The 25320-nt window shown below is 34.0% G+C and overlaps 2 protein-coding genes and 1 long non-coding RNA gene across 5 annotated transcripts in view; 1 reads left to right on the plus strand and 2 right to left on the minus strand.

Annotated features, from left to right (window-relative positions):
- LOC108915034 overlaps positions 1–5851 on the minus strand; it is a 59966-nt gene extending 54115 nt beyond the window's left edge. Inside the window, exon 1 of the long non-coding RNA XR_001964695.1 lies at positions 5777–5851. This is a non-coding gene — a long non-coding RNA (uncharacterized LOC108915034). The remainder of the gene's footprint in view (positions 1–5776) is intronic.
- LOC108915033 overlaps positions 1–25320 on the plus strand; it is a 110929-nt gene that overhangs the window by 78910 nt on the left and 6699 nt on the right. The window contains exons 4-5 of one of the 3 annotated variants that reach the window (XM_018720981.2): positions 1403–1437; positions 20772–23454. In XM_018720981.2, the coding sequence (XP_018576497.1) occupies positions 20803–23454 (2652 nt within the window). In that variant the 5' untranslated portion in view covers positions 1403–1437; positions 20772–20802. Of the gene's footprint in view, positions 1–1402; positions 1438–7112; positions 7178–20675; positions 20697–20771; positions 23455–25320 lie in introns of those variants that run through there. The other 2 variants (XM_018720982.2, XM_018720983.2) reach the window with 2 other exon arrangements.
- LOC108915024 (leucine-rich repeat-containing protein 23-like) lies at positions 9771–11138 on the minus strand. The gene has a single exon (XM_018720972.1). It carries the CDS (start codon positions 11136–11138, stop codon positions 9771–9773), a length of 1368 nt encoding a protein of 455 aa, XP_018576488.1.

Consider the following 25320-nt stretch of genomic DNA (forward strand, 5'->3'; position numbering starts at 1 on the left):
GTACAATATGGCTGACATCTTGTCCTAAGCATGTTTGAAAAATATGGCCGTTAGGAGGATGTTTCTACCACAGTAACTAAAAATCTATTATAAAATAATTAAGATTTTAAATATTTTATATAGTATTTTGTAGAGTAATTTGCTGTCTACTGTCATGTTGCATATTGCTGCGAAATTATTCAACTATTGGCCCAACCAGATTGAACGGTAAACCTGCCAATAACACATAACCAGACTTAACGTCGTATATTAGTTTTCATTCCGTGCGTATCATTTGCGGCTTAATTTTGTTGCTCTTTGTAGTTGTGTCATATTAACAATTGTTAATGATTATTCAATATGAAATGTAGACATAAAAAGTTGTAATAATATTTAAAAGTGTTTTTCAAACTTTGTTGACTTCACTTGAATACTGTTTGAGATTTATTTCAAGATTCAAAGAAATATATAAAATCATGTACTTATGTGTAATTAATTTGTATCCAAAATAATCATAAAATATTAATCTATCCGTTTAACAGAGATACCATGCAACAGAGAACCTCGAATCTCGAATACTGAACAAATATCAGTAACAATTTCTCCTTTATATAATTTGTAGTCGCATAGTAATGTTTGCACCTCTGTATCATTTCTCCTAGTTTGAAAAAGACTGTTTAACGTTATGGTCTACTATTTTCATATAATCTCGTAAATGATGCGGTGTATCATGATTAGTTTACCGGTTTTGCTGGAAATAATTGAAATCGAAAGATTGCTTCATTACACAACCAACTGTTATAATGAAATGCAATCCTTGCTTTTTATAACATCTACTTCGTAATCCGCTTTGGCAAGCATCTGGGGTAAATGTCAAGTAGGTAACAATTTAGAAAACAGAGAAACATTTTATTTGACAAATAATTTGTCTTCAGATAAAAAATGAAATACATACAATGTGTATTTAAATATATGTATTTACAATCAAAAGTTTTTTCAGGGATTTATTTACATTTTTTAATTTCACCAATGGGTGAAATTTTTTTGTGCCAGCAAACAATTGTTATTAAAGATTGGTTCTCTCACGTCTCATTGTCAAAGTACCTCGACTTTCTGATTTTAATAATAAAAAGTACATAGCAAATTAATAGCCTATTGAATACAATAGGTTTTTATACATGTTTAATTATACTAAGAGTTCATTAACTCAATTACAAATTCGCTCGCCATTTTCCACTATCACTGACCTCCATTTTTTAAAATAATAACTATTCTTAAGATAGCATTGTTTAAATATTATGAGGAATGTGTTGTCGGCTGTTATAAATATAGATATTCCGTAAAAAATACAGTCGTATTATAAGAAATATGTTAATGTTCTTTATATTATGTGTTGAAATATTTGCATTTCTTTCTGTTACAGACCCAATCAGCCAAAATTTCACTCAATGGAAATATGTAAGTAGAAATATTACTTCTGTTTCTCATTATCATATAATAAAACTACAAGGTCTGTTTAGGAAATAACCGAACTTTTTGAACTACGCGCTCATGGAAATATTTAGTGATATGCGGTTGGCAGCATTGCGCTACGCATAATCTCCTCTATAACCACATGTCCGTGGATTGTTGATATCTCGTTTAGTTTTTTGCAATATGCGATTTTCTGGAACAACGATGCAATGTAAAATTTTGCGTGCAACTAGTCTCAATCCAATGTCAAAGTGACTAAAAATGTTTTTAATATGATTTTCATACCTGTTTATATGCGCAGCTGAAGTGTTTTCCACCGGCATTTTTTCAGTGGAACGTATTATCATACGTATGATAAAAAGTACGATAATATTAATCAACTATAGCAGCTAAATACGTGATTCAAAATTCAGTACAAAGAATTTAGGGGCGTATTTTTGAAATTAGAATAAAACTTTTTTTTCTTATAAACGTGAGTCCACAAATACTTAGTTTAAATTAAAATCAGTGCTGAAAGGATGCCGTTTTCAGACTATCGATGACATCAAAGCAAATTCGTCACAGACTTCAAAAGCCATCTCAAATCAATCTATCCAGGACTGCTACTTTGAAGGAGACAATGACCAATAATGTATAAAATTAATAATAAAGTTTAAAAAATAAAAGTTCGGTTATTTTCTGAACAGACCTCGTACATATAGGTATATATATGCACACAGCAACAGAGAAATAGGGTTAATGTGTTCAGTCTTGCTTCCAAACTGTTTACTTTGGAAGTGTTATATGTTCTCATCGTGACGACGTATATTTTTCAAACAAATTTAATATTCCAATCACAAATAAATATCATTTAGGCAACATTTCCCAGACCAGGAAATTTCTGGAAGTAATCGTATTTATATTAGTACAAATAAGAGTTGGATTCTGGGTCAAACCAAATATTTAGGTACTCGAATGTACCTCATTTATATGAAATTACCTCTAAAAATATGATATACAATGATTTAACTATAATGTTGTGGGAAACAACTATTCTGCAGACTAAGCCTACCAGTATTACATTACAATCCCAATATTTAACAACGTTAAGATCAGTCGTCAGTAAAACCATCAGATAAATACCGATTTCGAACTTATTTGTTCTCATCAGGTGAGGCGACCGATAAATAATCTCTCTCAATTTCACCACATTGTAGGCATCGAGTACTATATCTCACCCATACAAAATGATTGATGGTATAGTTAAAATGTGAGTCTAATAAAAGTCTATGAAAATTGCTGTAAGTATTGATATTTAAGCAATAATACGGTATATTTTGTTAATTTCTTAAATACCTGTTTTCCCTGTATAACATCAGGAATGCAGAATATGCAGGGTAACCATTATATCAGAATATCTTAAAAGAAGAAGCGCAATTATCGACATGCAACCAAATGTAGACTGATAACTATATAATTTCTCCACATTAAGCACAAATTTACTTTTCACGCATAAACTCACCTATATTTTCTAACAATTTACACTTACTACTTACCTTTGCTGTTCTCTGTTATTAACATTCCAACTCCAGTAATGATAGTTTTTTTCCTTCGGCTCAAAATTGGAAGGCCACCTATGTGTTGAAATACCGCAATAAGTAAGCATTGCGATATTTTTTATATAGTTAATAATTAAAAGAATCCGTTAAGCGTTACGGTTGTGAAGAAACAAGGAACACGTTATTAGCGTCAGCGCTACCGTTGTAAATACGATTATTGATTGTAAATAAGATTTATGATGACGAAAAAGATATGCGCCTTATAAAAATGGCAACCTTTGGGACATTCTGTATAAGGTGTTGTTGCAGATCGTAATAGAGAATATAACATAGTAGAAACCATAGTAACTTATTTTAATGTGCTTGCGGCAATAAAACATTTCTTCTGTTCTAAAAGCACAGCTGTTAAAAATTACTACTAACTATCTAGTATTTGTTCACATTGTTGACACATTGTCTTTGTAGAAATATTACTTTTAATATTCATAAGAATTTTTCCACAAGGTTTTTGAAAGAAATATTTGCTGTAATGCATTTAAATATGTCTCATTCAATACGCAAGTTATTTTATCTAAAAATTTACATAAAACTTATGTTTATATTTCTTTATTTTTTTTTTCAATTAATATACGGATAGTACAAAACATTCTACCCCCATATATTTTTTACTTTCCATCTAGAAAAAAATGGTGCAGGCTAAATTTTAGGATTTTTTTCTTTTCGATGTGTACACCTTTTTTTATTGGAACATATATTTTTCACTTTTTCGAATTAACTGTTTTTTGACAACTTGATTTATTTACAGACCCTCCACAAAAATCATATACTCATATACATATTCTCTGTTAAGAAGAAGAAGAATTTATTACTGTCATCACCGATTTATGTCATCTGTGAAAATTGTAACAGCCTCCAGCAGTTGACATTGACATTATTTCTTGTAATATAAAACCAATAAGAAACTTGTTTTAATTGACTGTTTATTATTGCTTTTTTGTGCCTGTTTATATTTAAACCCATTTTTGGACCGCTGCTGACCGCTGGCCTACAAAGGTTTATCGAGAATGAATCTTGACCTGTGTCATAATCGGTCACTAACCTAGCCTTTACTGTGTTTTTAATAGTGAACAACAAAACAGACCTTTTTAGATACATAAATGAATAATATACTTATTTACATTTTAAATATTAACAAGTATTATGAATTTGTTAATAAAAGCAAATGTATAAGGATAATAATTGCTTTCAAATGTTAGGTTATTTAGTATTTTTAATATTGTTAACGTTTACATCATGTTTTTTAATTGAATATGAGTTTTCAGTATTATGTTCAGGTAATTATTCAGTTTGTAGTACGTATACCTTATTGTGTGACTTATTGCTTTTCAAAGAGTAGTAAGGTACCTATTTAAAATGACAGTACGGCTAAGAAACAGTCACTGATCCGTCTACAGCACTTTGTTAATAAAGTTGGAATTCGCTGCACTTTGATTTTGAAACAAAAATTCAAGACTATTGGTGAAATCAGCTGTTTCGCTTCAACGTTCGAACACTTTGGAGTCCGCCTGCCGCCAAGTTCCCTCTTGCGAGGTGGGGCGCCGAGTTAACGGTAGTTAAGGGGTAATTTGTTTATTTTTTAAGAGGTCCAGTAACGAATTTCTGTGTTCATTAGGCCTTCCGAATACATGGTTAAAATTAATGACTGAATCACATATATATGGAGGATTAGTAAATAAACCAACATATTGTGCAAACTATCAAAATTGTATTCTACATTTTTTATATTTAATTTTTTTTGGACCGTTAGAAAGTTTTCTAAACCCATTTTGTCTTAAATAGAAAGGTAAAAGAAGATCAATGGGGAAGAATGTTATGTCAATACTATTACACTAAATTAAGATGAATATCTTACAAAACCTTTAAAGGACATGTTTGATAGAACGAACTAAAATTATTTTATAAAGTTCTTCGATCCTCTATCGTTAAATCACCCTGTATATTGATAATCCAGCCTCTAGACAGAGAAATAACCAACTAATGATGCGATTAGCGAACTTATTTTAATCCCGCTAATGTTTGATGGTTTGACATTTTAATTTTTTTAGGTCGATGTATTCATGCTTAATAATAAATGTAAACGGACTATCGGAGAACCTTGGTGGGATCTTATTATCGATATTGTCGTAATTAAGTAGGATTTTCTTGTGATTAATTATTATGCTTCGTATCGTGCGAGTAAATGTGCGATATAATATTTGCAATTAACTTCCAGTGTCAACTTCTGATGAATGCCTCTGTTGTTTTGAAATAGGTATAATCGGTGACAGATTGGTATTTTTAGCTGTGACCTTTGCTTATGAACTTAATATTATATAAAAATAGATATTGTGCATTTCTTAAAATATTTAATTGGAGGAGGGTAGATTTGTATTGTTTTAAGTTTCTTGTCAAGTGAATGTATAAGAAATGATTTATGCAGGGTGTTTTCTAGTACCTACAGAAAATTCAGGCATGTATTCATGTTTAGTTGTAGTCAGCGTACAAATTTGATGTTTTTAATATGTTGGTAGCTATAAATTAAAAAAAATTGCTGCTTTAGTAAATTACCAAATGCTATGGGTACTATTACTTCTTTTTCATAAAATAATATACCATCTCGTATAGTATCAGACACAAAACTACTATTTCGAGAATTGTTATAAAGAATTTCCATATTAACCACGTTTGATCAAATGAACTACTGGTAATTTTTTTATTGTATCACTTTTTTTACAAGGAACACTTACCAGATTTGTGCCGACATTTTCATGAAAACGTTTTGGTAACTGAACTGTTTGAAGTCACTCACTCATGGCACTCAGATAACGGATGTGGTTTATTCCCCCACACTGCAAATAAATGATTTGTCAACCAGTGGATTAACAACCATGTCAACATTGGCCGCGTATATCAATAGATTGGAATACCCCAGATTGTTCTTTCGTTTTGGGGGCACCTCAGAACCTTAATCCAAAATGGCAAGAGTCACACCTGACTTTTTTAAACGCTTTCGATATTCAATAAGCAGATCTAAAGCGTATATTTTGTATAAAGGTTTTCATTTGCAACAGTTATTATAAATCTAGTATCATAATTCATTATTTGTTTTAACCCGTACTTAACATAATATTAACATTAACATAACAATATCATAAAAATAAATAAAAAGTTCAGTTATCACAACGGATTGGCAAAGGATCTCCACTCCTCAAGAAAGCACATCAGTTTCGATCCAGTGTCAAACTGATGCTCACTGTTTTTTCGACTTTAATAGAACTGTGCATTTTGAATTCTTGCCTCAAGGCAAAACAGTGAACTATCAAGGCGTTTTACAACGTTTACGAGAAAAAATCAGCAAAAGGAGATCAGAGTTGTGGCAAGCAACTCCCGGTTCTTGCACCATGACAATGCGCACGCACACTCAGCTTTGTGTTAAAAGTCAGTTACTATATTCCTTCACCCTCCTTACTCGCCAGATCAGGCTCCTTGTGATTTTTTCTTATTTCCGAAATTAAAATTTATGACATAAAAGTAAATTCATCACAAACCCTAAAGGCCACTTCAAATGAAGCTATCCAGAACTGCTTTACTAAATGGACACATTACTAGGAAAAGTGTGTTAATAAAAGAGAGCAGTACTTTGAATTGGACAAGGACCAATAATAATGTATAAAATTAATAAGTTTAAAAAAGTTCGCTTATTTTCTGAACAGGGCTCGTATTATTCATGTAAAATTATTAAACAGATGCTATGTATGATTAAAACTCTATATTTTTAACTTCAACATCCTGTGTATTGAAAACGAAACGTCTTTCGACAAATTTTTATATAAATTACCCTCATTATTCCGATAACTGGGAAATTGTCACCTAATCGATCTACCAGAGGCATTAAATGGTATTAAAACCTCATTTATGAAGCAAACCGAATTTTGTCGGCGTTATCTGATAAGTCAGAATATCGGCATTGCGTTAAGAGTGTTAATATAAGAAACTATCGTCCCTGCAGTTGAAATGTTTCGGTGAATAAATGTTTATCTGTTTGGTTTACTATTAGTCATGTTATGTCTCATTTAGATATACTTTTAGTGCTAGATAGGACTATAATACGTGAAAGTGCAAAGGAGAAACAAGTTTTTGGCGAGACTGTGAGTAACTACTTCAGTAATCCTTAACTCTCTTTTGTTAAATAACTTGAATTATAATGTTAGATCGTAATGCTTCTACTCATTTTAATTGTTGCGTCATTCTTCTTTCGGTTATGACGTTTAGACGTTTGATGTCATTTACTACAAACAGAAATATATGAAAGGAATCTGATATTGACACAGATATTCATAAAATTGTTTAGTTGATATATAATTTGTTATTAAAAAATAATGTTTGATTTAAAGTCATTGTTCTCGAGCCAGATAAGAAAATAATATTTTTACTAACAAAGCAAATTTGATATCAGTGTCATTCATCGGAAAGTATTTATTGTTTTCATTACAATAAGTAAAAAGGAATTCATAAAACATATTATTTTTATCACCATGTGAACAACATATAATCTGTAACACGTGCATAACAAAATAATTTACTAAACGTTTTTAATTGGTTCAAAATCAGAAAGTTTACACGATGTACTACTATTGTTTTAGAATGAGAATTTATCGTAACAGCGTGCTTGTAATATATGTAGAAAGAAATATTCAGAACTTATAGCATCAATCTTTACAGTGGCGGTTTTACCATAAGAGCTGCGGAGCTGCAGAACACATAAAATTTTATGTATTTAATCATATTAAATATCAACAAAATCTTTAAAGAATCCAAATGTACTCGCGCTAAAATAAATCTAGGAGCTTATATTATTATTTATTGCGACGCGAGCTACGCTCCTTAATATATGCAACCTCATATACACAATGTGTGGACAGCGAACACCGAGATGCGTCCTTTGTTTTTATTGGCTAATCAGGCTTGTGACGTCGTGACCCACGTCACTTTTACATGGGCTTTTGTGGCTGCAAACAACGACAGCCACTGCTGCAGTAAATGCAGTAATATTTCGTACGTGGTATGTGCTGGTTTATTTCTACGAGCGGCACGTGTGAATATTTTCGTTTAGGCGTCTACGGATATTATAGTTATTAAAATGAATAGTGTTTCGTTTTTACAAAAAACTTTATTTGGTTCTCTGCGTTATGAGGATAAACTAAAAATAAAAGAATTAAATTAAATTATTAATTAATAATTAATAATTAATTAATTATTAATAAATTAAATTCAATTAAATATTGAAGTTAGTGGAACAAACCGAAGTAAGTTATAAAAGACAATTTAACAATAATGTATACACAAAAGCAGAGTGGGTGTGCGGGTGTGATATAAAAAATACACTGTTTTGTTTTCCGTGCTTTCTTTTCGGTGGGGATAAAGCATGGACAATATACAGTGTGAAAGATTTAATTCATTTAAGTCATTAGGTAAAATAAACATAAGAAGTCAGTTAGATTCTGCATATTGGGATAATATACGGAAACACAATGAACAGGTAACGAAAAATTGTTATGTATTATCTAATATCATAGACTGCAAAAAATTTTGCGGAGCTTTCGAATTAGAACTTCGCGGACATGATGAGACAGAAAATTCGGACAACTCTGATGTGTTTCGTGGACTCATAAATTTAGTGCAGATCTTGACGACATATTAAAAGAACATGGGTATGACCGGGATTTCCTGTGATTGTACCGGGAATTAGCTGTATGGTCCCGTATTTCGGATTTGCAAGTATAACTCCCGGAATATATGTACGTATATATATATAAAAAGATAAAGAAAAAATCATAACACGGCGAGGAAAATTAAAATTCGTTGAATCGTTGGTAAACTTCACAAACGATTTTTTTGTTTTTAAACAATATTCAATAATTTAATAAAATATATTTAGTTTATTCCAATTTATTTATACCGTCAGTAGGTAATTCGTGAATAGATATTTCAAAAAGGTATCAATTTCAAAAATCGTTGTGAAAATCTGTATTTTTGTATAAATTCATTGTTCCTTGAAATTCAGAAGTGCCAGGAAAACGCGTGACCTTGAAAATTTTAAAATTTTTCGCCTGCGGCGCCATTTACAGGCTCTCCGGGCACTTAATATCCCGGAATTCAATTCAACAAATGTAACAATTCTAAGCAGAACACATTCAATCAATGTACACGCGCCGCCACTGAATCTTTAGATCGTTACATACCTATTCATAGTTAATTATATCCTAGTTATGAATTCAAACACCGTGAAGAAAACATTCCACAACTTGAAGGTTATGTAGATAGGTTTGACCTAAAATGGGACAAATAATACAGTGTCCTTCATAGAACAGTTATTTTAAATTTAAAACAAGAATTTGCGGTGGCCATTTGGGTCAGAGGTTCCTAGAGCTTATTTAATTCTGTCATCTACTAGTGGTAATTGAAAATTCACAGCAAAAAAATCCTAATGAGATTTATCTTTTTTTTTCGTAAAATATATTGGCGAATGAGAATTTTGATTTCGAATATTTATTAACAAAGAATTAGTATTGTTTATATTGAAACTGAGCCATTTTTGCTTATCAACTAATAATATGAACATATATCAATAAATTGTCCATTTTATTTAAAAAATAAATAATTGTTTTATCTCCAATATAGATACTATTATAGTAAACCATTAAACAATGGTTTTGTTGGCTTTCCAACCTAGTTCATCTATCAGTTTTCTTTATTTTCCCCGTCGACGTCTTCCTTGATGAGTCCCAAGGGATTTTCAGTAGGCATTGCACTCAAATTTCCACTCACCCCACTCGTCCACTGCGACTCTTCCGTAGGTGCACCAGTTGTATTCTCATCCGTTGCCTCGGTGTTGCTCGGATCTTCGGTCTCCGTCACAGGGGTTCCCTTCTTAAGTACTTCGTCATCCTCATCGTCAGCGGTAACGCTGCCTCTGGTGTACGCACCAGCCTCTGTGTCTGTGGTATAGTCCGTCGTAAACTCCGTTGTAGTTGGCAGTTCTGTTTCTTCCTCGCTGCTCAGTTCATCGAAGATCTGCTCTAGAATATTTTTTTTCCTCAGTTCGGCTTCTTCTTTCTCTTCGAAAGTGACGGCGTCTTTATTGAGGCGTTTCAAATCGGGGAGCAGAACTATAATAGGAATCCGCGTTGGATCCTTTGAAACAAATTGGTCCTCACCGAACATCTCTTCTTCATCCACTTCTTCATCGCCTTCTCCTGGAACTTGAAGTTCTTTAGTTCCACAAACAGGATTTTCTAGGATTATCAGCGTGTCCAGTTTAGGAAGGCACTGTAGTTTCCTGAACTCCCTCAACTTATTAATCTTGTTGTTTCTCAGATTTAAGTAAGTTAAATTTGGTAGTTGATCTGAGAACCCGTTCAGTTTTTTTATCTGGTTGTCCCTGAGATGCAAGATCTTCAAATTGGTCAACTTTGAGAAATCCACAACGATCTTGCTTATCTTGTTTTGATTCATGTACAGCTTCTCTAAAGAGGAGGGATACGTACCAGAGAAGTCAATGAGTTGGTTGCCTCGCAAGTTCAACATTTTGAGGTTACTCAGGCGTTCGCTGTCGAACTGGATGGTGTATATCAAGTTGTCTTGCAGTTCCAAAGTCTCCAATTGTGGTTGATTAATGTCACAAGTCTCTGTGACTTGGTTCATGTTCAAATTCAGACACTGTAAGTAATACATCGGTTCCAAAGCTGCTGATTCTACTTTGTTCCTCTCTACCTTGAGATACAACAGAAAAGGCATCCCCGAAAGCACCTGCAGCGCGTCCAAATTCAAGAAGTTATCGCTGAGGTCTATGAACAACACGTGCTTGAAGTTGAGGATGATGGAGATGTCGGTTAGTTTCCTGGCAGTGGCGGTGATCATCAGATAGGCGTATCTTACTCCGCTTTCGTCTTTGCCCAAGGTGTTGAGACATTTTGAGGCCTCGTCGAAGGTAAGTTTCTTTTCCTTTATAGGTTCTTCGATGATGAAACGTGATATGGCGGTGGGCGAAGTTAGACCACCCTCGCCCACTTGGGGTGAGAGCATACCCTCGCCAAACTCTTCCTCCATTATGGAATATGTTTTTGACGTTTTTGATGTCAAAGATATTTTTTTACCGACAAAAAATGGGTAGATAAGTAACCTTAATAAATGCTTCAAAACTTTTCGGGGGTAATACCATAAGAGCTCAGACTTAGCCGGATATTTTTTATTTTCGAGTACTTACTGTATAGTGGCAATTTAACGACAGCTGTTGCGTGTTGAACAGCTGGAGTTAAATTACCTACGAAAGTAAGTGCGAGAAAACAAACACAAAAAATATCTAGATTAAAATCTAAGCTCGAATGATATTTGGTAAGACAATTTCGTGAATAGAATAATGCTAAAATTGAATTAAAACTTTAATTAAAAGTACACAAACAAAAGACAATGAACGCGTGTTAATAATAAACAGAATATTTTTTTAAAGTGAACAATTATTAAATAAACAATTATTGTAAATAATTTGCCCTGTTGACGTTGACTCTGTTAATGATTCTCTTGTGGATGCTGATTGTATGGCTGACTTGTTATTCAAAGTTTCATTTCGAAGATTTGTTACAAGATTTGAGTGATGATCGTTGTCCGGTTGTAAATAAGGTTTTATAGAATTTGCTGAAGAATGTCAAGTTATCTTAATTAGTTCTTGTTCATTAACACCTGCTTTAGCTAAATTTGATACTGCGCTTGTGAAAGATTAGAAATTTTTTTATTTTTCGTGCCCAACCCAATTTTTCAGCTGATATTTTCATCCACCTCCTATAGGAAAATTTTTTAAACCAATCTTTTGATGCATAATTTTTCCAAAAAGGATTGGAAGTTAGAAAAGTCTGTCAGTTGAAATATAATCCGCTCTGTGTGATAAAATTTTATCAAATAGTCTTACTGTACTGGGCAGATATCAGGATTTTCCATATTTTTTATTAACAATTGTTTTTGATAACACTGTATTGTATTCAATGCGGCAAGTTAACTCTCCATTATTAGATTTTTCTTCCTTAAAATAATATATTTTGCAATTTGTCTCGTCTCCTTGCCAAGCTAGTTCGTATGCAGCAATATGAAAAAATGTTTTCAAAAGGCCTATAGGTGTATTTTCATCCCGTATTAGCGCTATTTTAATAATGTCACTTTGCGATAGTGCAAAGGAACTCTCTTTGCGTTTTTCGAAATTACTCCGCAACTTCTTTCGTCTAGAATTGCGTGCGACACGGGCTTTCTTGAAAGAAGAACCGGTGAATGGGTTGAAAATAACGTTAAAATATTGAAAATACATATTTTACAGCATTTTTGGTATTCCGTGATATTCGATTGTTCCAATTTATTAATATCCTTGCCGCATTTTCAATGCACTACCTACTGTGTGTCCAAACGAAAATTTCTTTCTTTACAAAATATTCTAAATTGGCTCCAAATTGATGATTGGCTTTTTTCATATTTTTTGGGATACAATTTTCGATTTCATTTACTATTTCTTCTTCACACGTATTGCCAACAGGCGCGGATCCAGGGGAGGGGGCATGGGAGCGATCGCCCTCCCCCCAAATGGTCCGAAAATAAATCAAAGATGAAATAGAATAAATTAATAAAGATAAAAACGTTCCCGTTTAAAAAATGTCTGAGTTTTCTTGATTGCATTACTTTTTTTTAGACATCAATTGTACAATGTGACCTAAATAATACCTTTGAAAACAGTTCTTGTGGAATATTAGACCGCAAATATTTTACCCTTAATACCTTTTACAGGTCCACAATAATATTTATCCTCGATATAATATTCTTAATGTTGAGGATATCGCACTGACTTTGAAATTATGCGTTGATTGTGGTTCTATTGTATACCACTTGAATTAATTCCCATGTCTTTCGCGGTCAGGTTGTACACCATGGGTCATGTAATATAACGAGCGTTCAAATAAAAACGTGGTCGAAGTTGGCTCTGACACATTGGACGTAGGGAGTAGCTTATAGCGACCAATTTAACCTCATTTCTCAACGAGCTGTATAGCAGCTGTCAGTTTCAATAACGTTAATGACTATATAACTTTATTTTAAAGAATAATCGTGATAACAATAACAAACAATTAAAGGAGCTGCGGAAAGTGTCCCCCTCCTTGTTCCAAGCACTTTTTACACCTGTTCCTCAAATAATTAAAGACATTTTCTAAGATGCTCGGGGTATTGTTAATTTCACGAATCTTGTCTATAAGTCGAGCCTGCAGATGGTTTAAATCAGGAATAGGCAGTTCAAAAATAGTGTTTTTAAGGTAAGGCCACAAAAAGAAATCACACGGCGTAATATCACATGACCTCGGTGGAAATTCATGTTCAGCATTGAGACTTATTAGTCGATTTTGGAAAACTTCCCTCAACATATTCATCGTCTCGCCTGCCGTATGTGCCCTTGCGCCATCTTGTTGAAAGTAAAAGTTTGTAATTTCGTTTTCTTCCAGCTGGTTAACAAAAGGAGCGATAATTTCTTCTCTATACCTTTGCGCAGTAAGAGTACCATTAAAAAAATAGGTCCATAAATCCTCCTTCGATTGAGAGCACACCAAACTCCAATTTTTTGAGCGTGTAGAGGGCCCTCGACAAAAAAGTTATCTGGTTTTTCAGAAGACCACATTCTCATATTCTGTGAGTTTACGTAACCACTTAAATGAAACCAGGCTTCATCAGAAAAAAAGGTGATATTATGAAGTTCACCGTAGTTGTTTAAAAACCATTCACAAAATACAGCCCGTCGCGGAAAATCAACTTCATGAAGTTCTTGCTGACAAGTTAAACGATAGGAGAACAAACGCAAATCTTTTTTTTAACACTGTGTGGCAGGTACCGACTGATACTCCCACCATTTGTGATAAAACACGTACAGAAGTTCTTGGCGCATTTTCCATTATTTGTTGGACATTTTCTTTTAATTCTTCAGTCCGCTTTTTAGGTCGGCCGCTTCCTTCTTTTCTTGTTACACTGCCCGTTTCACGAAAAACATTAACACAACGCTGAACTGCACTTTGAAAAATTTTGTACTCAACAACGCCGGGAAATTGATTTTGATTTTGAAATTCTATGAAACATTCCTCAATAGAATACTTCCATATTCCATCAATCTTGCGTCCATTTCTAAAGTAGGACTCTATGATAAACACTTTTTGTTCTTGAGAAAACACCATTTTAAACGAACATTTTCAAATTGATAGCGGCGATATAGCGCTTTGACAGATGACGTTTAAGTTCATTTGCTATACGCTACGCCCTACGTCCAAATTTTCAGAACCAACTTGACCACGTTTTTATTTGAACGCTCGTTATAAACAAAATTTTGTTTGTTTGGATTATATTTAATATTACCTACGTCATATCCTCCAAAATGTACACATTTGTTTCACAATTGTATACGTTACGAGTGGGTTGTGGATAAATTATATTGTTAAAATTACAAGTCTTTGAACAATGATATAGGAAGACCATGAGAGTTATTAAAATGGCGATGATGATATTGCAAACTTTAACAGCCAGAATACTGTGCAGTATGAAAATCTACATAACCGCGAAGATATGATTAATGTATAAAAATTTAAAAGAAAGTGAAAATATTTGCAACTGAAATGAACTGTGAATTTTGCATCGAACCACTGCGCTTATTCATACATCTGCTGTATCAGACACCATTAACTTAGCTTTTTAATGCAAATGTCCATTGTCTACTGCTGCCGCGACCGTCCATGGTCATGTCCAGGCTTTCCTTATCATATGAATTACAAATTGAAGTTGTAGGTGAACAGCATTCCACTTTTAATACGCCTAACGAGACTAATTGAAGACGTCTGCCACAGTCGCACAGCAGCGATATCATTAATACGGTTAATTCCGATATTTGCCAAGTTTTCATCTGTCCCTCGACAGTTGGTGATTCAACTTTTTATTAGAGAACGCCTACGCGAAAAAGGACGGGACAGGGAATTTTTTAATTACCCTGTTATTAAGCCTCTGAGTTTGTTCATAACTACTTTATGTAATCACGTATATCGGAGAATAACTAGTTTCTTTTCTGGTGGGCGGCTGTAAATGTTAAATCGACGGCATTGTTTTTAGTAATTAGTTTTAAAATAACTAATGTGTAAATGTTTTGTAACTTTTAAACAGTGCGTTCTGTCGAGGCTGGTCTTAAATAACTTTGTTGAAGAATATGAACAAATTGAACAAACTTCTGATAAATGATAAATATGATAAATAAAAATGATTGTTGCTATAACAATAATTATTATTTGTGTCATTTTGTTTATTCATTTGACACTTAGCGTTAAAGTACTAAATAAAAAATGCATGTATTTACAACTGAAGAGTATGCAGATATTATCTTTCTATGTGAGGATACAGACGAAGGACATTAACCTGCCCACACAGTTTTTAGTGTATCATTTCGTAGACTTCGAGAAGAAGGTAATCCCGCTCCAAAAAAGGCCAATCGTCCTACTAAAGTGAATGTACAAACTGAAGAAAATATAATAGATGCTGTCATTGACAACTCTTCAATTAGTGTTCGGCGTATAGCAACTACCTAATCTTCATTTATCACCGACTTTTGCATGGTGTGTATTGAACAGAGAAATGTTACATCCGTTTCATCGCCAAAATGTACAAGCATTACATACTGGTAATGCTTATAACTGAGTTATTATCTGTTTCATAGTTCCAAACATTCTCAAATTTGTAATAAATTTAGAAAAATACATTTAATTTGGTGATTGTCTTTCGGGATAATTTCTAATATAATTGTTTAAAGCCACAGTTCCTTTCCTATTATTTTTAATAAAGCGCTCCAAATCACATTTTTCTTCATTGGAATAACGCAAAGCATAATTTTTTCACTCAAAGCCATGACATTAATGATAAGCTTTTACAAAAATTTGATACTATTCAATAACTGTTTTCGAAAAATTATGCGGTGTTGCCAGATTTACTTAAAATATTGATTTTTGGGGGTGTTTTTGAAATTTTTGAACTTATATTATATCATTGAAAAGCCAAACAAATGCTCCACTTGCTCAGCTTAGAATTTTAAAAATTCCTCTAAATAAAAAAGTTACAGATGATTTTCGAAAACGCCACATTTACTTTTTTTCAAAATAACTCAAAAACCTGAGGAGGACAGGTCTGCAAGCGCCAATAAGTTGGCAACAAAACTGTATAAAACTTTCCCCATTTAACCATTTTCCTATCTCTTGTAGTTTCTAAGATACCTATACATGAACCACCACAATGGTGCACACCACAGACCACCTAGACTGGCCGTATCTAATTCCAATGCACGGGTACCAGTGAATGCAAAATCCGGGGAAGTGGAGTGTGGAAGGCAATCTGATCGCGCGCATCTTTAAGCAGATCCGGATTAAGTAATTCTTACCTACTCATTTATTACTTAATTATCGATTTATATAATTTCTCACTGAATATGAAAAATGTGCAGGTGCGCCATCTATTTGCATTCACAATTTTCTCCTTATATTTAAAGAGACGTCATCAAGAATAACCCAAACCAATTCAGTAAAGACCTCGATAAAGACACGTAGATACATCGTACAAAAAAAAATCGATAAAAACGAAACGGCACAAATATCTCCAATACCGTTAGAGATAGCTATAGGGAACCTATACACAGTTTGAAAGAGTTTTAAATTTCCCAACTCCCAAAGTAAAAATATACTGGGTGTTCCATTTAAAATAATCAAGTTATTGCTGTTTAAAGTTGAGAGAAGTATTCAGCAGTTTTTTGAACACCCTATATAATACTAAGTGACGACAAATATAACAATTTATAACTTCAAGCATCTAAAATAGACCCTCCAAAGCAGCTTCCTTAAAAATATTTTTTTATTGCTATATTAAATTTCTACCCTAACCATTTTCACTAAAATTGAAATATTTCACAAACTATAAGTCCTAGGTATGCAGAACCTTTAATAAAGTTCACCTATTTTTTTATGGTGCTTTCAAAAATGCAGTAAAATACAGGGTGTTCCATTTAAAAAAACATAACTTTGATATGGTATGCTTTTCCTAGACACCGTGTATATCTCAAAATATTTTTAAAATGTAGGCGTAATCAACCTACACATACCCACCTAAACAGGTTTCTGTAACATTAGCCGTTTGGTCACTAGCGACCGAGGCGTTACTGGTGGCCCACCCTGTATATTCCTTTATTTTACTTACCTAAAGAAGGAAACTTTTCGCTTCTCTTCACCAACTCGATCACTTGTATTTATACAACGTTTTACAATACACTTGCCCATGATAAAACGTCTAATTATCGAAATCACAGCGATGCGTACACATCAAATGCTAGGACAGACTGGGCGCTGGGCACCAAATCAGGCTCCGAAGTGTTTTCATCAAATCGCTCTATAAGCCAGTCTAGGTGGTCTGTGGTGCACACTGTATATAACACGCTGACGCTTATCCAACGAGTTTGAGACACGAATCCCCTCTGGGAAAATACGGGAAGTATAAAATACATCCGTTTAGAAACAATTTTGGTGTTACCTACATCTGCTAGGAAGGCATGCAATGTTGATTGATATATGATTTATTTAAAGATGTTTCCAATTTCACTGTTTATTTTTTAACATTCCTAGTTTTTCGAAAGTTGTTTATCAGGTTGGAAAGGTGCGATTGATATTTAAGAATTATTTATTTTATTTTTAGTTTGTGTGGTCAGTGTGCATTTGTAAACATCGTGGTATCGTGCTGTTCTGTGATATCCGGTTTGTTTTTGAGAGGAGTACATTCTTTCAAGGTTAAATATTTATTTCATTGAGAGATTATACCTTGAAGCATACAAATTATCGCCATGATTGAACGCTAAATTTCGATAGCGTGTATAAAATTTCTCAGTTTTTATTATAAAGACATTTCACTTTATGTAAAGACTGATTTGGCTTAAAAAACGAGTACCATATCATATCACATTGAGAAGATATTTAAATACCTAGTTTCCATGGGCGCCGTGTGCATACAAGGGGGGCAGTTGCCTTCCTTCTTACAGAACTTAGGTACTAATTAACTAACGACACAACGCCAAACACAGAATTGTCACGTGGTACAAGCAGTTATTTCATTTACTGAATATGTATATTAAAACATTTACTAAATATATTAAAATAAACATGAAAAATATCCATACTCTAAGTATGTAACATGTTTCTAACGTGTGATGTGATAAAAAATATGGTCCAATGGGCTCATTCAGCATTTTTTTTATTTGCTTAACGGAAAGATATTGCAATTTTAAGGTTCTCTGCAAAAACTTAAAATTTTATATCGCCTACAAGTCATCCAAAAAAAAATCATAAACTGGCGCGCTGAGTATCCGCTGAAACGGCGGGTGTGACGTCACCGCATGGGAAACCGATGCCGCATGCTTGCATGGGTTGTCAGTTGTCAGTTAGCCGGGTAGTAGGGTTTTAGTTTCGATTAAGTACGTTAAGATACCGAATTTTGTTAGCAGTTGGAAGACACAGAACAGAAAAAAATTACAAATATTGTATTGTTCCCCAGTGTGAGAGCACTAGTGTGAAGATGCCTAAGAAAATAATAATGTTCCCGTAATTCTGTCGTACGGATCTAAAATCGATAGTCTATTAGTCTCTACTTTGATTTCTCTTTTTTTATATCTTTTATTTGAAAAATGACTTCTTTTGAAAGTAATAAAACTACCCCGCGTAATTTAGGTATGTAATAAATACGTTTGTATCCTCTAGAAACACTATACACTTGTATTATCCATTGTTGATTTTTTGTGAATATGATACAAATATGTACTATTTATATAAAAATACATAATAAAATATTATATTATTAATATATTTGTAAGATTTAGGTAGATTTTATGTAGTTCCCATGGGAATAAAAATAGTAATAAGAATTTTGTATTTAATTAGGTAAATCTTTGAAACCTGTGACAGAAACGGTTTCGTCCAATTAAACGCAAAATCCTTATTCTTATTTATTATTCTTATTGTACAAATACATCAAAACTTTCGTTACAAACGTACTTTACAGAAGCTTTACACGTTATTGAAACGTAAAACAATCTGTAGATGCATCTGGTCTGGAAGTAGGGCTAAGCCGGCTGACCGTCCCATGCGGTGACGTCATTGCATTGCCACGGCTGCTGAGATAAATATTCGCATTTTAAAGATAATATAGTTTGAAAACCGCTTAACGGATCGAGTTGAAATTTTCAGGACCGCCTAATCATGACCAATACTTTGTATATACAAATTAAGAACTTTTTTAAAATTTACTGAATGACCCCATTAACAGTGGCGTCTCTTGACTTCCATATTCGTGAGGGCGGAAAAATTTAGGTACAAGTAATTATAAAATATCACGAATTCAAATATATTGTCTATCATTTAATTATACGTTTAATCTCAGCATGGTGTTCTGAATCCGTCCCTGGATTTTACGCCATGTACGATTTACTCACGGACCATAGATCTAAAACGGAATTATGTATTCTGTTATTTTAAATTGACCCCTCCTAGGATTTCGTGTTCACGGCGCCCGTGCTAGTGTCTAATTATCTTTGCATGAAAATTAAAAGATAAGGAAGGCAATATAAATCGTAACAGTGTAATAATCGAGGTGTTAAGGTGTGTTTTTATTATAAGAAAATTCGTGCGTTTAAAAGGTTGATATCATTAACATTAGCATGCTAAATGAACTAAACGGTGTATCGGTTCGGTAACCTAGATGCCATCGCCGTCTCTAAAAACAGGCCTAAATATTAAAAGAAATTTCTCCTGGGCCGAGACGTCGGTTCCGCGTGGATTTAAAGGTTCAACTCGTTGACTTGACCCAGGCCCTCAGGCTGTCTTGGCTTAAAGGAATTTGCAGTTGTACGATTGACTGCTCGTATCCATTCTTAATTACGGCTGTTTTAAAAACAGTTGTTAAAGTCTTGTTGTCATTTAATCACCGGGTTTGCTTTTAGCTATTTTGCATAGTGTAACTTTACACAGGGGTCTTATTTATACGGAGTATACCTATGACCGTTAGAAACATATTTGTAACAATTTGTTTTCTCAATTTTATTGAAGGTAGGAAATGTCCAACGATTTTTGTATTATACACATTAATATAAAATTGCCAACTTCTTGATTTATTGGGTTAAAAAATGGTTAATGTAAAACAGATTTTGACGAGATGGATATTGTATTGACAAAAATATTTTCAATTGGTTTTTGACATTAGTTATGGGACATTTGTCATTATTTGACAGTTTTAAATATTAGTATCTTATCCAAAAACAATTTCCAACATTTCTAAAAATTTTGGGATGTTTTTCCTTACTCCCATAACATAAGTAGAAGCTATACCATATAAATTTTAGGATACATCATCTATTTATTTTACAAAATTATGTAAACGGAATTTTATCATCATCCTTATCTCCCTTTATGTATTTATTGTTGCTATTTTTAATTTACTGTTAGAGCATATCTGTTACAAGTTTTCTCTTCTGTGAATTTTACTCGTCAAATTGAACCAGTTCCACAAAACAGGAAATAATTGAGAAAGGTATTACTTATTTTAAATAAAGATACGTTAGACTATGTAGAAGTACATAAGTACTTACATTTCGTATTGTTTCAGAAATAGATGAAAAATCCCACCAGAAGGAAAAATGTCTTCCGCGATCTGTCAAAATTTCGTCCAAAATGCGTGGAAGAAGGAACTTTGCTCAAATTGCTTCAAATCCAAGGACGAACACGCCGAAAAACCTAAACCAAAACCTATTCAGCTCGTATCAACCGAAAAGGTAGAGGGTATCATCAGAAACGGCAAGAAACTAAAACCCAAACTCACTGTTCACTTTCTCAAAGAATTAACAGAGGTCATTGGTTATGGGGGAGAGGACTGGTGTTCCGAGAACGGAGATGAAGAAGAGGACAGCGACAGCAGCGAGGACGAGGCCGTTGTGGAATCCGATGAAGATGAATCTACGAAAGAATTGAAAAGGATAACAAAAGAAAACACCGATTTTAACACGACATCTTTAGGGGAAGTCAAGGAAGTGAAAAAAACGTATCCTCAACTGTTGTTGGGTAAACCAGTAGTGGACGCTTCAGGTAAAAAACAAACGTTGCTAGTTTCTGTAACACCATTTGGTGAGGACAGTAGCACTCCCGTAAGAAAATTTAACACAGCTAAAAGTCTGTCCCATATCCCGATAGCAAAAAACAACAAAGACATTATAGCGGAGAATAAAACGAGCAATGTGGTACTCACTTCTTACTCAAAAAATGAAGAGGAAAAATTTGGGAAAGAGGAAAAGTCACTTTTAGACGAAATATCTGAAACGTTAGAGAAAAGTAAGAACCCTATTCAGATTATGGCAAAGAAGAAGATACAGAAAGACATAATTTTAACCGTTAGCGATTCGAATAAGGAAAATATCTCACAAGAGGTGATTAAGGAGAAGGACGTGAAGAAAATAGAAACAAAAGATGAAGAAGTTGTGCTGGAAACGAAAGCTATAGTCACGGAGAAGAAAATAAGTTTATCTCGCACCCCTGCTCTAAAAAGAGACGTGGAAAAACCGGTAGTGTATCAAACCGCCACTGCTAAAATAGAGATATTGAATACAAAAAACTTAAAACTGAACAAGGAAACGGTGAACAAGGCAAAAACGGAGGTTAATAATAACGAGAAAACAGAACTATTTGAAAACAAAAACGAGAAAAAAGAAGTGACCAACAACATCATATCAACAACAAACCTCATAAAGGCTGAAATACTTAACTCTAGATCTGAAATTAGCGAATCCAAGGAGAAAAAAGATGAGATTAACACGAATGTGGCAGAAAAAAGTTCTGTAGAAGAAAAAGCGAAAGTTACGAACTCCCCACCAGTTTCGAAATACAACATGCCGTTTTCCCAAAGCAGGGAACAAGCGGGAAAACCCGACGGAAGGGAAGATCCGGTAGCAACGGAGTTACCACCTTTACCCATAACACCTCCACCCACCCTAGAGACTCAGACTTCTTTTTTACACAGTCCTGCTCCACCTATCTATGAAAAACCGAAGGTACCCTCGAAACCTGCGACAGTATTAATAAGGAAACCGCCAAATCCTCACTTGATACCCTCCCAGCCCATGTCTACTTTCAACAACGACAAACCGTGCGACAAACTACCCCTTTCTAAGCAGGACTCCACCGATTCAGACTCAAAATCAAACAAGAGAAGAGCTCCGAAACCGCCAGAAGAAAGTATAACGCCTCCTGTTTATACTAGGAACTCCACAGGACTCGTTAATATAGATTCTCCCGTTGTGCGGGAGAAGGAAAAAAGGGAAAGGGCTTCTTCTTGTACGCCTAAGATGCTTGGTGTGAGCGACGTTTTGGACGAAAACGATTATAGTGCTCCTGAACCAGCACCTAGAAAATCTCTGTCGATTTCCACAGACAGCTTAACTGCGGGTACTGTCGAAGAGAAACGGAAAGAAAAGCATAAAGGCAGGTTTTCTTTAAAGAAATTTCTGCGGATGGGATCCAGTAAAGATTTGCCCAAGGTAGCTATTGACAATACAGTGTTGAAAGTGGAAGAATCTATTGAGGCGGCTCCACAACCAAAACCCAGACTGGTCATAGTACATCCCAGCGAATTAAATGGCGCTAAGGTGGAAGTATTAGCAAAACCCATTCTCGACCAAATGGATTTTCATTCACAGAAACACGAATATAGTTTTGTGAACGGTGATTACGAACCTTGCAGTCCTAAAGCTACAAAACCACCGCCACCTCCTAGGAACTTTAGCGAAATCAGTAGTACTACGAAACCCAACCTACCACACCCTCCAAAATCCATAGAAATACTCAATAAGCAAAGGCAGATCTCCAGGAACGGCTCCAACACGAAGAAAGCGGAAACAGTGTACGCCAACATAGGAGAGGTGCGTTCAGCCATAGTGCCCAACAAGCCCGTCAGGACGGCTAGCATGAGGGAGAGGGAAGCACAGCAGCAGAAGCAGCTGAGGCGCAACATGCATAACTACGAACCGATAAATATACGCGGGAAAGACGCTTCTGAAAACGTCTACGATTACATCAACTCGACGCGCTCGAGTTCGCCGGACAGCGATTCTAGTCGTGACAAGAATAGTCCCAAAAACAAGACTGTTAGGTTAGGGAAGAGGTCGGAAAGCAGTATCGACGTGTCAGGGGAGTACTTCAAGTACAGTAACATACCCAGAAGCATGTCTTTGACTTACTGCGGTAGCGAGACGGAATCCGAGATTTATTCGCCGTACAGCTTCTACGGCAGCGAATCAGAGGTAAGATTTTTTTCATTTGCGGACCCTCTAAATTGTTATTTTATTGTCGCCAAAGAGGCACATCCTAGGTAAGGCCACCAAAGTGTAATTATCGTGTGATTTCAAAGTAGAATCTAAAAATAAACAATTGGTGTTTCCACCTTTTTAAGTAAAGTAAATAAAGTCGATTATCCGTACCTCAATGATCCGAATCTGTCTATTATCCGGATCTCTCTATTTCCATGAGCATAAATTTATTCACATAAATAAATACGCGTACATAAACCGATTAGTTCTAACTAAATGAATGATGATGGGTAAATTACAATATCGTCCGTGTTTACGATAAGCCTACACATTTTGTAATCCACCGAGTCATTTTCAAAAGACTACGCGCATGGACAATTGCAAAATCGGAAATCATTATCGCCCATCACAAAAGTCACGTGTGAATGTGTTCAGACATAGATTGATAAATCTATCGATTTTGTAATCGTTCATGCGGATTATCCAATACAAAATTATAAATATTCTATGAATATTTGCAATACATTTTAAAAATAAACGATTCAGACAATACAAAAAAAAGAATTTCCAATACAAGAGAATTCATTTTGAAATTATCGTATTGGTTCTAGTCCAAAAAAATTATACGTAGCCGCAATTTTAATTCTTTAAATTTACTAAATAATATGCTGAAGATAATATGTAAAATAATAAGAGCTTGCTTCTTACAAATATAAAATACAGTTGCAGGCATTAATGTCAATTTTAAGGAGCTTGACGTAAAAATACTTAACATTTTGAAGTAAAATATAACTATAACAATTATTAGAGAGATTTAGGATCTCGTTAACATCGTTAGTTCTTCATACTAATAAGTTTAGTATTTTTAAATTATATGTTTATTATCTATTTTTACGCTTTCCTGCACAAGTAAAAAAGTCTTATTACGGCCCTGATCTTCTCCATCCAAGGACACCGAAAACGTCTTAATGAAATCAAAGTGCCGACAGCGCAGTGAAACTTACTGCTTCTAACTGCATTTATACACATATGATGTGGTTCTAACTACACCATTAAGGACTCGGAAGCGCCTAGTCTACTAGAATGTAAATCATTTAACTTAAGTATATGTTATAATGTACATTCATTTTTTCATGTTTTAGAATGTTGTAGTACATAGGTCAGTGAATATTTATTTTAAATTGCATTTTTATAGCACTCTATTATCCGGATATTCGATGTTCCTGATTGCCGTCAGTCTCATCTAGTCCGGATATTCGAGTTTATATTGTATGTACAGGGTGATTCACTATATTTTGACCCCCATTAACTTTTTTGTTTTTAGAGTTATAAAAAAATGTGAAATACAAAAGTTGTATGATTTTTTATGAATTTTTCGAAAATGATAGTAGAAAAACAAATGAAGTCTAAACAAAACGGCCGCGGATGTTAACTTTGTTAATTTAAATGGATCACCCTGTATATTTTTTCATATTTGGATAGAACATTCCCTGTCGAGCATAGTCATATAGGGTTTGTTGGGCCCATCTCTAACAATAAGCGAGATGATACTATTAAAAAACAAAAATAAGACATCTTGTAATTTTATTAGACCTTTTTCAGGCATTTTTGCCTTTTTTCCAATTCCAAAGTTATCATTGTTAGTCTTTTTGACATAGTAATCAAACTAATAACATTTATTTTATTTATTTATTGGACTTACAACTTCAGTTCTGATTTGATTTGATAATAAAATAAAAGAAAATAGAAAAATTTGTAATTGCACCCTCTTGCATGACAATTATTGGAAATGGTTATTCCTTTCCTTTCCTAAAAAAACAAAATGAATCGCATTTATTTCGGATTTTCCTCATCCTGCAA

The sequence above is a fragment of the Anoplophora glabripennis genome, unplaced genomic scaffold (genome assembly GCF_000390285.2).
Source record: "Anoplophora glabripennis isolate ALB-LARVAE unplaced genomic scaffold, Agla_2.0 scaffold800, whole genome shotgun sequence".
Taxonomy (NCBI): Eukaryota; Metazoa; Arthropoda; class Insecta; order Coleoptera; family Cerambycidae; genus Anoplophora; species Anoplophora glabripennis.